The 17,022-nt window shown below is 37.8% G+C and overlaps 1 protein-coding gene across 1 annotated transcript in view; it reads right to left on the bottom strand.

The window, feature by feature from the left end:
* Positions 1 to 1,352: 1,352 nt before the first annotated feature.
* LOC306854585 (cullin-3) overlaps positions 1,353 to 17,022 on the bottom strand; it is a 21,448-nt gene continuing 5,778 nt past the window's right edge. The window contains exons 3-16 of the mRNA XM_079392726.1: positions 16,584 to 16,697; positions 13,464 to 13,624; positions 11,768 to 11,882; positions 11,148 to 11,376; positions 8,701 to 8,846; positions 8,433 to 8,609; positions 7,942 to 8,112; positions 7,752 to 7,859; positions 6,452 to 6,576; positions 6,229 to 6,325; positions 6,012 to 6,143; positions 4,661 to 4,847; positions 2,464 to 2,609; positions 1,353 to 2,356 (exon numbers count right to left, since the gene is read on the bottom strand). Coding sequence (XP_079248852.1) covers positions 2,225 to 2,356; positions 2,464 to 2,609; positions 4,661 to 4,847; positions 6,012 to 6,143; positions 6,229 to 6,325; positions 6,452 to 6,576; positions 7,752 to 7,859; positions 7,942 to 8,112; positions 8,433 to 8,609; positions 8,701 to 8,846; positions 11,148 to 11,376; positions 11,768 to 11,882; positions 13,464 to 13,624; positions 16,584 to 16,697 — 2,040 coding nt within the window. The 3' untranslated portion in view covers positions 1,353 to 2,224. The remainder of the gene's footprint in view (positions 2,357 to 2,463; positions 2,610 to 4,660; positions 4,848 to 6,011; positions 6,144 to 6,228; positions 6,326 to 6,451; positions 6,577 to 7,751; positions 7,860 to 7,941; positions 8,113 to 8,432; positions 8,610 to 8,700; positions 8,847 to 11,147; positions 11,377 to 11,767; positions 11,883 to 13,463; positions 13,625 to 16,583; positions 16,698 to 17,022) is intronic.

The following is a 17,022-nucleotide window of genomic DNA, read 5'->3' as shown; positions in this document are numbered from 1 at the left end:
GCGCGTTTCCGCCTATCGCACCTTCACTAACTTTAAGTTAATCCACAATGAATTGTGACTCCCAGGAAAAACGGGACGTCTGGTCACCCACTCCCTAACCCTTCAGGTGCTGAGGCCATTGTTTCAGATCGCTAGCTCGCGTTTTGGTAGCCTATCCGTCCACCGCGGCTGCCATGCAAACGCACCTTATCCAATTCGAGACGGACATTTTGAAAGACAAGACGGTTAACTTAGCCTATAGGATGTATTTTGAATGTCCGGTAGTCCTCAAATAACATTTTAGTCCCGTCTCATCTTGTTAACGAAGACGCGCATACATTTCGTCATAGTTTTTATCATCAGATATTAGTTTTAGCTCGTCAACGTCTCGTCTTAGTCACAGAAAAAAGGTTCGTTGACGAATATTTTTCGTCGTCGTCTTCGTCAACGAAATTAACACGTGGACATGAAAAACAACCTGGGGCATTTCTCATGCCTCCAAGGTAGATGTAATCTGTCTGTGGCGTGGGAAATACCCTCAAGAAACTCCACGTACACGGTGCAGGCAGGCTTTGAAGACTCGCCAATAACTTTGTCCTCAACAGCCACATCCCATTTTCTTGGCTTTAGGCCAGAAGCCCGCTAGCTGCTGTATCAGAGGATGTACAAGTCAGTAGGTCCTCATCCAACAGTGCATCGTCATCACCCACAGAAGAATGAGAGATCCATTTCTCCTTTCTCAAACTCCTCTGTGAACTCCACCATGACTTGTTTCATACTCGCCTCAGCAGGTCCACAAGCTGAGGATGGCTGTCCCAATTTTATCAACAAAGGGGACCAACAAGAAGGGAGCTTCTTTAAGAAAAAAACAATCGCAATGTATACATTCACCCCCCTTGAGGACCAAGGATGCATTCTTCTTGCCCATACACAGATTAACACTTCCTGAAATACTTGGCACAAGTGCTATCCATAGCTTCTTGCCTAGACACACCACAAACGGTTCCTGAAGACAAAGAAGAGGATGATGTGTTCTACAGGTGCCCCTTTACTCACATTGTATACTCACAGCTGCACTAGTAGGAACGTCATAGGCTGTCGCCCGCCAACATCAAATTCATTGTCATATTTAGTCACCAGTCATGCAGGAGGCATTCCCCATAGTGTCCTCTAGAGGGCACAGTACAAGGTCCCATTGGCTCTTTTGTGTTAAGCAGCACATTTGAGCTCTCATTTACCATATCTATTGTGCTCTATGTTTGTACACTGCTCATTGTTAATGTCAAATATGTGTAATTTCACACTGCTATCACTGCTTGAGATTTGATGTCCTACCTACCAGGATCATCCATTTGGGAAATCGGAAGAACACAAAAAGTCTGACCCAAAACGGCCAATCCTTTTATTGTTTTTTTTTTCTGTATTTTTCTACATTTAATGATGAAAACAAGGCCCTGTACAGTTCACTTCAGCATTGAGTACAATAACAATTATTTTACAATTTATACACATTGAAATATAATAATGCTGAAAACACAAACTGCGCCCCATCCCTGTTTAAACTGCTTTCAAAGGACTCATCAAAATAAAACACTTTTAAGTCATCTTTTGTCCATGTTAGACATGAAAAACAAAAAACAAAAAAACGGCAAGGGAAAAAAGACAGCCAAACCACCATTTTATATGCTGTGTAAGTGTTGCTCCATCAGTCTTCAGTAAAAGCATGCTTTGAACCAAACGCTACACCCCTTTGTCACTAGATACACATTTGACAATCTTACAGGTAAAGCACTGATGGCGAGAACCTGTACACCAAAATTAGGTGCCAAAGACGCAAACACACTTACACAGATATAAGAAAATAACTCAGAAGGTATTTCATGATATGAATGGTCGTAATGATATCCGATGCTGGGAAACTGTGTGGCTTACTGTATTAATTCGGTTGTAGGATTGTGAAGACGCACACAAAAAAAAATCACTTCTCTCATAGAGACCAAGACCTTCTGTAAAAGTGTTGAATTTAATCCAGTGGAAAGCGTCATGGGAATCGAAAAGAACAATTTAAAACTAGTTCATTAGAAGATGAGAGGTTTCTTCTCAGTTTATTCCCAGTACGAATGACAAAAAAGGCAAAAAGGGCATAAAATAAAATAACATCCCACGTGAGGTATGTAACAAAGTCCCAAAACAATGCTCGCTCGCTCACTTGCTCTCTCATGCCAGATTTAATTGCGCTCCTTGTTCATGCTACGTATGTGTACACTTTGCGATCTTCTGGTGTTCTTGCCAAGTATTCTCTCTCGATAAGTCCTTCAATACGCTTTTTAATGACCACAGGACTGGGAAGGAATCGCGCCTTCAGCTGCTGGGTTACCTAAAGACAAAAGCACGCAGGATCAAACTGAAGCTCTATAAACAATTGTTCAAAAAATGACATCACACTGTTATTCTCAAATAACATGTCTCCATAAGTCTCCACACCTCTGCTACTAGAACATTGTGCTGCATCTTCTTTCTGGACTTCATGATCCGAACGATAGCCGCCTCAATCTCGTGTTTCCGGTCATCATCCACTTTCTGTCGCGTCTCCTTCCTCTCAGGGTCCGATTCTCCCTGTTTGGCTGCAACTGCAGAGATGTGACACACAGGTTACAGAAAAACACTTTCCAAATGATTAACTAGCAGAACTGTTGAAAAGCAGCATGGGTGTACGTCTAAACGATGCTGTGTATAACAATACTTACTTTCCTGAAATACTGTATTTGTGAGAAGAAACACAATACATAATATGACATTTATAAGGATGGATGAGTGACATGCAAAAATTAATGTAACAATGTTCTTATAATTTTGGTCTTTTCACAGTATATATAAAAATAAAGTGATTTTACTTGAAATTTGCCACTTTACAGTTTTTTAGGAGTGGAATTTAAGCACTTTTCCAGCACTTTCACGCAGTGGCTGCCCATGATAATAATACGTAATTATGTACTACTGGTCATACATTGCAAAGTACTGCCTGTTTAAGAGCTCATGCAATCATCCAGTAAATAAGCCATGCTTCCAGACAGGACACAACACAGTGATTAATAGCTCAATGTTCAATAATCAGATGTAAAGCATATGAAAATACCTCACAGAAATAAAAGTTTACATGAATGGGAGATTCTAGCAAATATATTTTTGTGTGTTCTTGTTTGTTCCTACAGCAAAGGAAAAAAAAAAAAATCCGCTATTGCATTTCCATGACTTTCTACAAGAGGGGGGAGGGTAATTTAAAACCAAAATAATGTAACACAAACGCATAGTGATAAAAATGTATATTATTTTAAATAAATATGTAAAATGCTGCAGAAATGCATCAGTCTCTGAAAAAGGTCCATTACCAAGATATACAGAGTCAGATGAAGTTATAGAAGAAATATATATCAAAGGAATAATCATTTGGAACATAAGGTATTTTAAACAATGTAAAATAAGGGTACTTGTAGCAAAAATAGTCAACAAATTGTTCTTTAACACCAAAATCTAAGTGAATATGCACCGGATTGAAGAAAAAAACTAAAAAAAAAAAAAGCAGCAAATTCACACTTGAATGACAGAGGGCGCAACATGAACATGAGAAACTGCAATCTGGATATCAGAAGAGCAGGACGCCGGAGACGCAAGCTCAGAACTGCAGAAATCAGTCTGCTGTCTGTATTTAAACTGCACATACATTATACACATGCATTTTACTATGAGCATAATCCAAATCAATTGCTTCACAAACATTTATTATATATTTTCCTATTGTAAAAAAAATTATATGTGACCACGGAGCACAAAAGCAGTCATATTTGTAGCAATAGCCAATAAATACACTGTATGGGTCAAAATCATCTATTTTTCATAGTATGGTTTCTATGGGTCTTAAAGTCTTAATTCACATTTTCACAAATGAAGGCCTTAAAATGGTCTCAAATCAGAGTCTTTCTAGTCTTTTCAGTCATGGCATTAAATGTTGCATGCACTGCAAAAATTGAATCTTCCTCAGTGTTTTTTATTTTTCTGACCCTACTCTAAAACCAGTCTCAAGCAGCACAGGTATATTTGTAGCAATAACCAACAATACATCGTATGGATCAAGATTATCAATTTTTCTTTTATGCCAAAAATCATTAGGATATTAAGATCATGTTCCATGAAGACAGTTTGTAAATGTCCTACTGTAAATATACCAAAACTTCATTTTTGACCAGTAATATTGCTAAGAACTTCATTTGGACAACTTTAAATGCAATTTTCTCAATATTTGATATTAATACTCTCAGATTCCAGATTTTCAAATAGTTGGTTCTCGGCTAAATATTGTCCTATCCTTACAATCCATACATAAATTAAAAGCTTATTATTTAGATATCGAGAAAACAAATGACCAATTATATGTTTGAGAAAAAGTAATTAAAAACTGTTATTTGAACCTGTAGAAAGATTTTTGTAGGATCATGTGACACTGAAGTGATGGAGCTTTACCATTACAATAATAAATACAATTTGAATATATATCAAAATAGACAACATTGTTATTTCAAGTATTTCAAAGATGAAAGCTACATTGTATTTGTATGGGTTTTGATCATTGCTGAACATCTCATCTTGGCTTGAGCTCTACAGCATCGGTCAAGCTGAGTGTTACCTGTTTGAATCTTGACTCTGTGCAGTCTGGAGGTGAACTGGTCATTGACCGTGAAGACGTGGCCGTTCTCGATCTCTTTAGACTTGGGTTCTTTCGTGAGGACTCGCTGTGTGGGCTTTCCACAGGCCAGAGACTGCAGCGCCCGCACCAGCTCTCTCTCCGGGATATCCGTCTCCTGCTGGATCTCCTGTCAAGAGCGGAAAACAACAGGGACATGTGGGAAAAGTACAGCAATGCCATTTAATTCAATGCACAGGCTGATTAATAAGTACTACGAGTGAAGGCCAGTACAATCTCATTTATCACATTTTTTTACCATGCTTTAAAGTGCCCCTATTATGCCTTTTCGAATATTACATTTCTGCAGTGTGTCATGTAGCAGTATGTGAACAAACTTTCTGCAAAGTTGTGAAGCCGAAAGTGCACGATATAAAGTTATTGTCTATCAAAAAAAAAAAAAAAAAAAGTCAAGAGTCGGCTCGCAATCGCCTAAACGAGTCGTTAGGAATTCAAATCTTATTCTGTTACGGCTGTACGTCACGAAGTAACACATTTGCATAACGTCCGCCCTATGGTCTGTCATTCGTGCTGCACGCGGTAGACCATCTGACCAATCACAGCAGCGAGGGCTCAAAGGAGGGGTTTAGAGAGACTGATTCTTTGAACTGCTTCGCACAAGTCGTTTAGGAATCATTTAGGAATGAGGTCAAATTAAAGCTATTTTTCTTGAGAAAACTAAAGTGTTTTTTTACCTTGGATGCATGTAAACCTGTTTTAGGAGACTCATAAAACGATATTAGCAACTTAACCTTAAAAATGGCATAATAGGGGCACTTTCAATTTTAAAAATTAAATATTAAAAATGGTAACACTTTAGAATAGGGAACACTTATTAACTACGACTTTTCCCTCAATAAACTCCTAATTTGCTGCTTATTAATAGTTAGTAAGGTAGTTGTTAAGTTTAGGTATTGGGTAGGATTAGGGATGTAGAATAAGGCATTAATATGTGGTTAATTACTACTAATAAATGGCTAATATTCTAGTAATATGCATGCTAATAAGCAACTAGTTAAGAGACCCTAAAATAAAATGTTACCATAAAAATATACTAAAAAAAGGTACAAAAAAAATGTGCTGCACATGTAAAGTATGCAACTTTGAATATAGGAACATTAACAAAGAACTTTCAGCACTGGAACTAGTTAAAGCAATTATTATATGGCAATCTCACGACTTGTTCGCACTAAAACTATTGCTTATATTTTAAGGACTCGTACAAGAAACATGTTTTACTAAAGCAGAGAAATTGCCCAAGCTTTGCTAAATGTGGCACGAACGAGTGCAGTACCTCAAACGTGGATTTGTCTCGGTTGTTGAAAAGCATGAGGATTGTCATCTGGAATGTGGAAACCTGCAGGATGTGTTTCCTGGCATTAGAGCCTGTGACCTGAGCCCCACCTACCATATCTGAGCCATCCTCCTGAAGAAAGACGCACATCAAATTATCACAGGTTACATTATAAGAGAAGTAAAGTCTTTGGAATTCTTCAGAGACTGCTTGGTACCTTTTTGACTGGCCCATAGAAGGTGGCATTGAGGTCTGCTGAACCCATGTGATGCTGTAATGTGAGCTGCCTACCGCTGTGCTTGGCTAAATAAAATCTGCAATGAAAGAGTTAAGTGGCCGTGAACACACACAAAACCTCAGGAGTGACTCTGAAAGTCAAAGTTCTTGCCAAATGAGTTAAACACTAGAACAAAGCGACTGCAAAATACAACAATCAACACCTTCTAAAGACCTCGAAAGCATGTCTTGGTGAAGGGGGGATGTTACATTTGGGAGTCGCTGACTGGGTCGGCCAGTATCCTGTGGTTAGCACCCTCACTGTGAGGTCAACACCACCTAAAGACACCTAAGAGGAAAACATGATTAAACACCACTCAATCCACTGTAATCACTACAGTCTCACTGTAGTGTGCAACTGAGGCACTTATTCTGGTAGAGTAGTAGGGTATCGATTCATATGTCCCAATTCGCAAGCTCTCAATTCGATTCTCTATTATTTTATTACATTCAGTGAATATAGTTTTAATACAAAAGCTATTGTTATTTCTAAAAAATGAACAGTAAACATCAGTTTACAAATGGTGAATAAATGAAAAGAAATTAAGAGCCACAGGGCTGTATTTTAAACCTATTCTATTTTTGTATAGGGTCCTTTCTTAAACAATAATAGGGCCCTATAAAATGTTTTTCTTAATTTTTCTGGTAATCAGATGAAGGCATAAAACATTAATATAATTTATCCTAATCAAATGAAAATGAAACCCTTTTATTTTTTGGCAAACAAAGTGCTGCACAACAGAGGTTTACTGTTAAAATTAAAAAAAATAAATGGGATTATTCCTTTAAAAATAAAGATTTATTAATATTTATTAGTAGTAGTAGCATTGAGTCTTATATTCTGACAGTTTCTTAATGTTAAACTAAACTTTTATTTTGACGGGTTGCCATGAGGAACTTGCAGCTGCTGTGTATCATGTGATATGATGGTAGTTTTCTCAAATTAAACGGTAAAATGCTAATAAAACGACTCTCAGAGCAGCTGGAGATGATATTCGTGTGTGGATATCATCATATAGTGAGACAGCAGAAAACACTGCGAGCGTTGTCCGCGCTTTAGTATGTGTGTAGTAAACAAAACGCATCACGCCATCCGCCATTCATTGCGGAAATCATGACGCCTTATGCGTGATGTCAAATGCTTCTGCAGATTTATAGTATTGCTACAGCATTTCACCTGAGCATTACGAATCACGCGTATGGCTTTGTTCTTGGTTCTCATCAACAGTATCTCCGCCATGATAAACACTGAATGAATGACAGGATTTCTGTTGTAACATCGCTCAAGGTAAATAAGGGTGACATCTAGTGGAGAAGACTAATCATAAGAATCACATTAATCAGATCTTGTTTTAAATGTGTGCTGAAATAAATACCGGAAAAGATCGATTTGCGGCTTTTGAGAATCGATATCGAATCGATATCATTAAAAAAAAGCCCTATCGAGTAGCATTTGCATCTCACCCCTGTCGACGTAAGGTGCTGCCGGAACTCATCCATGGTTGTGTTTGAGATGCTCATGTCCCTGAACATGCCTTCCAGTTTAGATGTGAATTGACAGCCGCACTCCGTCTGTGGAACGAGAAACGGCACATGAGACACATACAGGGTTAGGGCACGCCGAGCCTCCGCTCTGTACAGCAGCAGATCTTGCCTTTAGCTTGGAGATCATGTTTTTCTCTGAGTCATCAGACACGCTCTTGTTGGTGAGGAGTCTTCTGGCCAGGTGCTGCTTGTAGTAGCGCTCAAACACGTCCTTCTCCTGCATGAACCTGAACAGCACCATGGCTTTATCCAAGATCGACTCCACCTCCTGCTCCGTCAGCTAAAACACAGGCAACAGAAAAACACCTTGGTTTAACTACCGACTTCCTATATGTAATTTACAAACAATTAAAAAACTACTATGCACTAATGAACAAAGGTTTTATAAATGGCGTATGGAATATTTAGGAAGGTTTAGTGTTTTAGCTACTAATAATGCTTGGCAAAACACATCTTTCCTTTTCACTCATCCACAATCTACACTAAATGATCAGTTTTAGGATTTAAGAACTGATACTGCGTTGCTCAAATTAAGTTTTTAGGCATGATTTCTATATTGGAAAGCATCCACTAATCATGTGACTAGAGAAACTGACTCACTCCTTTCACTCCTTTCTTCAGCTTGTCGTCAATGAAGAGCGAGAGATACTCGGGCGAACGAGAGTTCAGGTTCAAGAAATACTCAAAGTCCCCTGCAATGGTCTGCTTGAATAAACGGTCGTTGTTAAAGGACTCTTGCAAGAAGCGATCAAACCGTGACTTCAGGTCCAGAAGACCCTAAGAAAGGAAGAGAGAAACAGGGAGGTTTGAACATAAAGGGTTTTTCCACATCTCATGTGTTCCATGAGTTAGATATGATCTCTATTACCTGGATGTAGTCAACAGGGTTCTTGCCTTCTCCTTCCTCAGACACCAGAGCTTTGCCCTGCTCCCTCAGATAGGAGCTCATACACTCGCACATGGTCTTCAGGCCATTCGGCACCCTGCTGAACAACTTGTACATGCAGGCCAGGTCTGCACACACAAGCATGAATATTATCTCTATAATATCATAAAAGCTTCCAAACCACTGATGTCAACTTCCTATTCATCTTCTATTTAATGTTCACTGAATTTTTCATTCAAGCTCATTAAATGTTTCAATTTGAATTTAGCAACAAAATGAAATCTAATCTTTAATTGATCAAATGTGGCTTTTTTCTTTGCTTGTGATAAACCAAAATTCTTTTGGCCATTAAGCAGCACAGACACTTCTTTCAGAAATGTGTTTCTGCATAGTCACAACTATGAATACAGTAACGTGATCGCTCATGTATTTAGTGTTCTGCCTAGTGTAAGAGTACGGTCACATTAGCAGAATAAAGAAGGTCCACTGTGAACAGAGCAGTGATCACTTTCAAACTAGGCCTGGACAACTATATCAATTAAGTATTATCTTTATCACAGAAAAACACAAGATGCAGGCAGTGGAAAGGGGAAATTTATGAGACGTGAGCTGAACTTCTTTTAACTTAGTTGAGCGCCACATTTTTAGAAAAAGACATGACATGTGAGCACAACGTCCAAACGCGTCCTTCAACAGCATGCTCGCACAGAAAAAAAACATGAAAAAGCAGGGCGGTGAAATGCAAAAACAAAAAAAACAAACAAAAAAAACTACTGCTATAAGTTTGATATTTCATATTCCCATTATGGTCACAGACTGAAAGCTTCTGGCATTTTCTTTGTTTTTTAACAAAACATTTGCTGTCAATAAAAGTCTACTGGTGTTATATTTTTAGTCATTCTGAACTTGAATTGCCTTGAACTTTTGAGTTGACCTGTAAAACTCAATGTGTACATTTTTTTAATAAGAAATATTTATAATTTTTCTTATTTTGTATTACTTCTGAATATATAGGCTATGTTTTAGGCAAGTTTGGACAATACTTGTCTCCATATTTCATGCAAAAAAAGTTTCACATTTACACTACGTTGAACTTCACTTGGAATAAAACTTTCTTTAACCAGATGGTTAATAAAGTGAATGTTACTTGAATCCTGTTGCAAGTTAAGTTTGTAAGTTGACTAGTTAAACATTTTTTTGTAAAAATCAAACTCATTATCTAGAATCGGTCAAATGTACAGAAAAAAAAATGGTTTAACAGACTCACAGAAATTGTGGAAAATGGTGATAAAACTGACATCTAACATTATTAGGGGTGGGAATCGCAGGGTAGCTCACGGTACGATATAATCACGATACATGGCTCACGATAACGATAATATCACGATTCTGCGATAATTGATATATTTCTAGAAAATCCTATAATGACACATCACGATATCTCTAAACAAAATGCCTGTGAAAAGGTTAAGTGCAAGCTTTCTTTCTTTATTCAAGTCCAAACTGTTAGAAAACAGCAAAAAAAAGTTCTGCAAATAAATTTTAACATGTCGAGTAGGGTAAATTAATCATTTTATTCTTGGACTTATTAAAAGCTTATACTTTTCTTTTTCTCGGTGTGTAAACGAACACATTTAACTGCTTATCAAACAGAAGAAAAAAACTAGATAGATAGCTAGAATATAAACCTGGTACATTTCAAAATGTACCTGGAGTGCTTTCTCAACCTTTCTACTCTTCTCGTCATAAAAACGGAGCCCCACACCAAGAAATAAACGTTCACATTGTGTCTTTTGCACGCTCAGATTCGTTATTTCAAATCTAGACGCGCGGCAAGCATACACACTTCTGCGCCGCATTACGTCTCTGACAAGGTTTTGTTTCGTCCTCCATGCCATGGGTGCAGATTTATGTTTCTGCCGGTCGGTGCCATACTGTTCACACTGCATAACTCGCACTTGTAATATCTGAGAGAGAGGGAGAGCATCCAGTGTTGTTCACATAAAACTGGACGCACCGGCGGCGCTCTCTCACACATCTACGATCCGAGCGGAGAGGCTACTCGCGGACTGAATATGCGCTCTGCAATAATAACGTGATCGGTGCCTATGGTCCACACTGATAGCTGTTCTGGGGCAGCTAGTTTTCATCTCCATAAACATATCAGTAAAGCTAATACAGTGGCTGGAAACCTGTTTATTCTTCGGCTCCTCGTGCTAACCCATCTTCATAGAGAACGCGGATCATGGTTGCTCAGAGCGCGCTTGGATAGAAGCTGAAAATGGCACGGCCACGATTTCCACGCATTTTTAGACGCAAATATCGATATTTGGCGCCAGATATCGATTATCCATCGATTCTAACCACTAAGCTTTAGTACTGATGTAATACAAGAGTAATAATGAATGACTGAGATGAGGACAGTGCACCTTCTGTCTTTCCATTCTTGAGCATGTGCACCAGGCCCGAGTTCTCCATCTCTACAATAGTCTTCATGTGTTTGGAGATCAGCTCTCTCTCCACCACCTTCACAATCGGCTCCTCCGTCGATTTATCCAGGCAGTGTATCACTCGCTCGATCTCCTCGTTTATCCGTGCCTCTACTTTCTTTATGTACACGCTTGCACTGTTCTCGGCTAAAAACTTTTGACTTTCCATCTGAAAAAGACGAATAAAATTCAAACAAAAGCACAATGAGAAACAAACAGAAACAGAAAACATCACATTAATGTAGAAATTATTACACATTCAGTCATTATTTACTCGCACTTATGTCATTCTAAACCCCCTATTTCCAAAATATTTTTGAGCAATCTTCACATAAAAGTCTGGTCAATTCAACATTCAGTTCACGGTAGTTGTGAAAGAAAGAAGGTTTACAGTATACAGGTTTGGAACAACATACTAGTGCGTAAATTATACCACTAATAAGAGTATTTTTATTCTTTGGGTCAACATTTACTTTAAAAATGCTAATATACACATTCACTGTGATGCAAACTACAAACCATCTGATACAGAAATAATAATGCAATAAAGCGTAACAAACCTGAAAGAATTCAGCAGACATTTCTAAGAATGGGGCCTCGAAATCCTCTTCATAGACGGACCGTCCTTCCAGGCCCAAAATCATTAACATCTGACAAGCGTTACGAATGGCACCCCTGAATGAAGACGAGCACTTGTTACAATACACACTAAGAAAACTGCAGATCCTTTCCCCATTACATTTAATAACCAGTCTGAGTGTTATGAAAAGCAGCAAATCAGAAATGTATATATATTTTTTTCCATTTCCACTTTTCAGTTTGACTTTGTGCCCATAAAAAGTCTAAAAATGTAAGTTTTACAACATTTAAGGCCATAAAAAAATGGTAAATATCTTAAATCGTATAACAAACATCTTAATCATCATTTTCAGAGGTCTTAAATTTGGGGATGGAAAACATAACTGGTGATGCAGCCTAATGTGTTTGCTAAACTTCAAAAGGCTGATTTCATTAAATAAATATGAGCGCTGCACATTTCAAAATTAAAAAGCAGCACTGTCCCTTCAGAGCGGTTTCATGATCAATGAATACTGTGCATTTACACCAACAGACTGCTTATGATCTACTGCTGATGAATTATGACAGTGTTTATATTGTAATGTGTTGTAGACGGTGTAAAGAGTGCATATTTTATCCCCCTCATCTTTCTGAATGAGCCTTAAATTAGAATGAAATATAGAATTAGAGGCTTGTTTTTTTTTATATTTGTATATTGTATTAAATAAAATTTCTCGTAATAATCTTATATGTTCAGAAAGGTTTAAAGTTAACCAATATTTAACACATTGATGAGAGGTAATATCAGTTGTTTATTCAGCATTTTTTCTGCCGCTGTTGAGCAAAAAACAAAAAAACAACCCACAATGTATTCTTTAAGAAGAACTTATAATTGGCCCCATGAAATGAAATCGGTAATTAGTTATTATTCTTTGCTTTATGCATAAAGTGATTTTAAAGGGATATTGAAAACTCTGTCATCATATACTTACCCTCACATCGTTCCAAACATCTCTTCTTACTTCAGCGCAACATAAATGATCTTTTAATGAATGTTGGTCACCATTGACTTCCATCGTACAAAATACATCTCAAAATATCTTTTGTTTTACAGAAAAAATTCAGCTATACAGGTTGGGACCGAAATGAGAGTCGGCAACTGATGACAGCAACTTCATGTTTTGGTGAACTATCCCTTAAATTAAACAAACACTGCTGTCTCTTGATTTAACGAGTTCATTTCAAAAAGAAAAAAAGAAAATATATAAAAATTAATCATTACGTACAATTAAATGTGGACCTTTTTACTTTCTCTAAAGTATGTCACTGGCTAGTTTGACTTTTAATACCATAAATTTGACATTAAAATTAAATATTACCTAATTTGTCTTTATGTAGAATGTCTTGGTACTTTTTACACCCCAAACTCGTCCTAGCCAGAGGGGCTCATTGTGTTTGCACAAACAACGGAGCAGAAAGTACTTATAAAGAACATGAATTTAAATCACAGGATTTAAAAAAAGTAATTGGCAAAAAAAAAAAAAAAATCTGTTGTGTGTACATTAGCAAAGGTAGGTTTTGATATATTAAAAATAAAGTAGTTGTGTGGCAACAAAAATGGCCATATAATGATGACTTGCACAGTTTTCTGCATGGTCTATATGTGTGAGGCTACTCAAACAAAATAAAGACGCCCACCTGTCCACCACCTCTCCTTTCCTCTCGCGCGCAATCATGTCGAGTAAGGTCTGCTTCAGATGGTCCCGAATACAGCCGTAACGAACCACCTGGTCTCTGAAGATGATGAGACCTAGATTATAGACGTTCTCTACGTTATTCTGCTGAACATACACCCGGTCCTGTACAAAGACAGAAGGGGAGAGAGGCAGAGAAGAATGAAGCCAATACAGAAAATAAAGCTCTTCCAAGCAACAGTCAATTTGGTTGGAAACATAATACACAACTATCCAGAAGAAAAAAAAACTAAATGTATTTGAATTCACAAAAAGAAATGCCAGCCAACTGCGTTAACGCCCACCATTTAAAAAGGGTCAGATCGAAAGTTAGGCAAATTAAAACTAAAGAAATACGTATGTAACTACAGCTTCGAAATGACAGACAACGCACAAAAATCAGATTGAAAAATCAATTAGATATTTTCCCCAAATCGCACAGCCCTAGTTCAGACTAAAAAAAACGATTTTCCTACAGGGTTTTATACCTGGGTTTTTCAACCTCTGAGTAAAGTGTGTTGGCTTTTGCACAACAAAAATAGCCCCATAGTACCGTCTAGCATCCAAGTTTGTTTTCAAAAGTATTTTCCTAGTAACAATATAAATAAGATTCAGCACATAACTGCATCAATTTACTAACTAAAAAATAATGCAATTAATATTGTCATCTTTGGCTTGTTAGTGAAGGTGTTGTGGTGCTGTATGTAGGATTGAACTAGGTATTGCAGTTCAAATTCTAAATATTGGAGAGGGTTTTTTCACGCGGCCCCTCCTCCTCAGACTTGATGCACACACAGGTTGCCAGATTAACGACACCAACGGAAAAGAGCGCACATGACGATGAATGACATTAAATACTCTGTGTTTTCAGCCAACTGGCAACCCCGGGGTGCTGAAATACAATTGGGTAAACTGGCAGTGGGCGGGTTTCACATTCTGGCCTGGAACGCACATTTTCAAAGGAGAATAACTGACTGTAGCATTGTTTTTCAGATAAACAAGTATGCTAACTTAGCATGTTTCTTAAATATCTGCAAACATATTATGGTATTTTTATGCTTTAGTAGAGTCAAAATCCTACAAACACCTTTAAAATGGTTTACAATATTTGGTAAAATACACAAAACCATGAAGTGAGCAAACATTTAGGTGAGATAATTGCAGTGAGAGTCAGCTAATGGGGAAAATTCCCCCACCTTTTCTGAAATGAATTTCAGGCCTTGGAAAAAATCTGAGATTTCTCAAAATGTCTGTTGCGTTACAAAGAAGAAAGCATCTAGATTTGAAATGACATGAGAGACATGATGATGACATAATTTGTATTTTTAGGTGAACTATCCCTTAAACGCCCCCCTGCTGACAGATACAGACACACTCAGTGTTTTGCAATACAATCTGAACACAGCAAGTACATTGTACTTATTTTTTTATGCAAGTACATAGTCGTTAAGGCCACTTAATATAAAGTGGGACCGAGTTTTGTGCTACACACAGAGATCTGATCTGATCATCATCCAGTCTGTCTGGAGTGACTTGAAGAAACAAAACAAACTGAGACAGACTCAATCCTGAAGAACTGTGTCTCCAAGACGCTTCAACAAAGCTACCTGCAAAGCTACAGTACTGTTCAAAGTTTTAGGCACTTGTGTAAAAATGCTGTAAAATGAGGATGCTGTCAAAAATAATGTCTTAAATAGATTTCCTTTAATTTAGTTAATAGAAGTTAATTGATAAAGCGACATTTGGTGTGAGCATCCTTTGTGTTTAAAGCAGCTTTTGCCCTCGGTGCACTTGAGCAGAGTTTCTCAGGAGCTTTGCAGGAAGGTTTCTTGAAGCGTCTTGGGCTGCATTTACACTGCAGGTCTTAATGCACAAATCCGATCTTTTGGCCCGTCTGTTTACATTCACTTTAGACACGACTGGTATCCGATATCGGTCTTTACATTAATTCCTGCCCAATAGGATTGTCTGCAGTGATCACTTTACTATGCACATGGTAGACCCTCGGGTTTTCAATGACTGTGCAATTAAAATTATTTATATAATTCACGTCGAATGGCCATTATTATTTGCCAGCATGGACAACGGCTGTCATGGATGTTTTGCAGCACAAAATCTGACGTAACAGATAAAGACCAGAAAATAACGGCAATTTTAAATTTGTTAGACTATTTTATCTACTGCTCGTTAGAGGTAGAATTCTTTAGTGAACTAAAAATGAAACTAAAGATGATATTTATTGAAATGAATTCGAATGAATTAACGAGAGAGAGAGAGAGAGAGAGAGAGAGAGAATGAATGAACGCATGCACCCACGTGCGAGGGAGTGAGTGACTGTGAAGCATTGCAAACAAACTTGTCGGCTTAATTACAAAAACTGCTAAGTTATCACCTCATTGCTGAGAAATATAATGTAGCTTTTAGCTGTTGTATTTTCAAAATTCACGGGGCAGGGGTTGAAAACCAGCTCCTGAATGTGCAATTTCTTACATATGAAAAGTTTCCATCTCAATAAAATGCGAGCGCATATACAGCACGCCGGCATTAAAACGCCATTAAATCAGATTTTTTTGTGCCAGTGTAAACGCAGCCTTGGAGACGTTGCCACAGTTCTTCTGGATTTAGTCTGTCTCAGTTTGTTCTGTTTCTTCATTCCAGACAGACTGGATGATCTCTATGTGGAGCACTGGCTGTTGTCAGACAAAACTCTCACTGGATTACAATTAATGGCAAAAATGAATTGGAAATGTAACGGACTTAAAAACATTTTTCAGCTGGTGAAAATACTAGTGTTCTAATAATTTTGGCCACCACTGTAAATGGGAATTAGAACTTGAAATGCAGCTAACCAGGGCTGCATTTCCCAAAAGCATTGTTTGCTAACTATGGTCGTTAGTTCCATTGAACTATTGGTAACGACGGAACTAGCGGCAATAGTTGCTTTTGAGAAACATGCCCCAGAATGATTGAGGTTTATCAACACAACAATGCCTCACAAGCTCAGTAATAAGCTACCACTTATGAAGTAGCATCATCAAGACAAAAATCAATCAACATACAATGAAAGACTGTCATGAGGACCCACCATGTACATCAAGATGTCTCTGATCATCACCATAGCCGTCTGGTGGTCATTCCAGGCTTGATTGAGTGTTTGCAGAAAGTTGTTATTCAGGGCATTTAACACATCTTCTCGTACCTTTAAACAGACAAAGATTGGAAATAAGTACAGGATAAACACGGCTTCCTGCTAATTCATCAATCAAGCCAGCAAGGAGAAACACAACTCTGTGTAATCAGCTAATGAAGCACTCGTGTCACATGCGGTACATTGAACATCACACCTCAAACCCACTTAAAAGAGTTGATCTCATTTCATTAAACCAACACTGCCTGTTGAGGCCTGTTCACACCAAGACAAACGTAAAGATTTCCATTTGAATGAACGACTGTTAATGAGTCTGTGCAGACACATTCAACCTCAGTGCAAGGTTTTTTTGTTTTTTGTGAAGGGACAGTGAATA

Source organism: Barbus barbus, assembly GCF_936440315.1.
Source record: "Barbus barbus genome assembly, chromosome: 34".
Classification (NCBI taxonomy): domain Eukaryota; kingdom Metazoa; phylum Chordata; class Actinopteri; order Cypriniformes; family Cyprinidae; genus Barbus; species Barbus barbus.
This window is presented reverse-complemented; position numbering and strand designations above follow the sequence as displayed.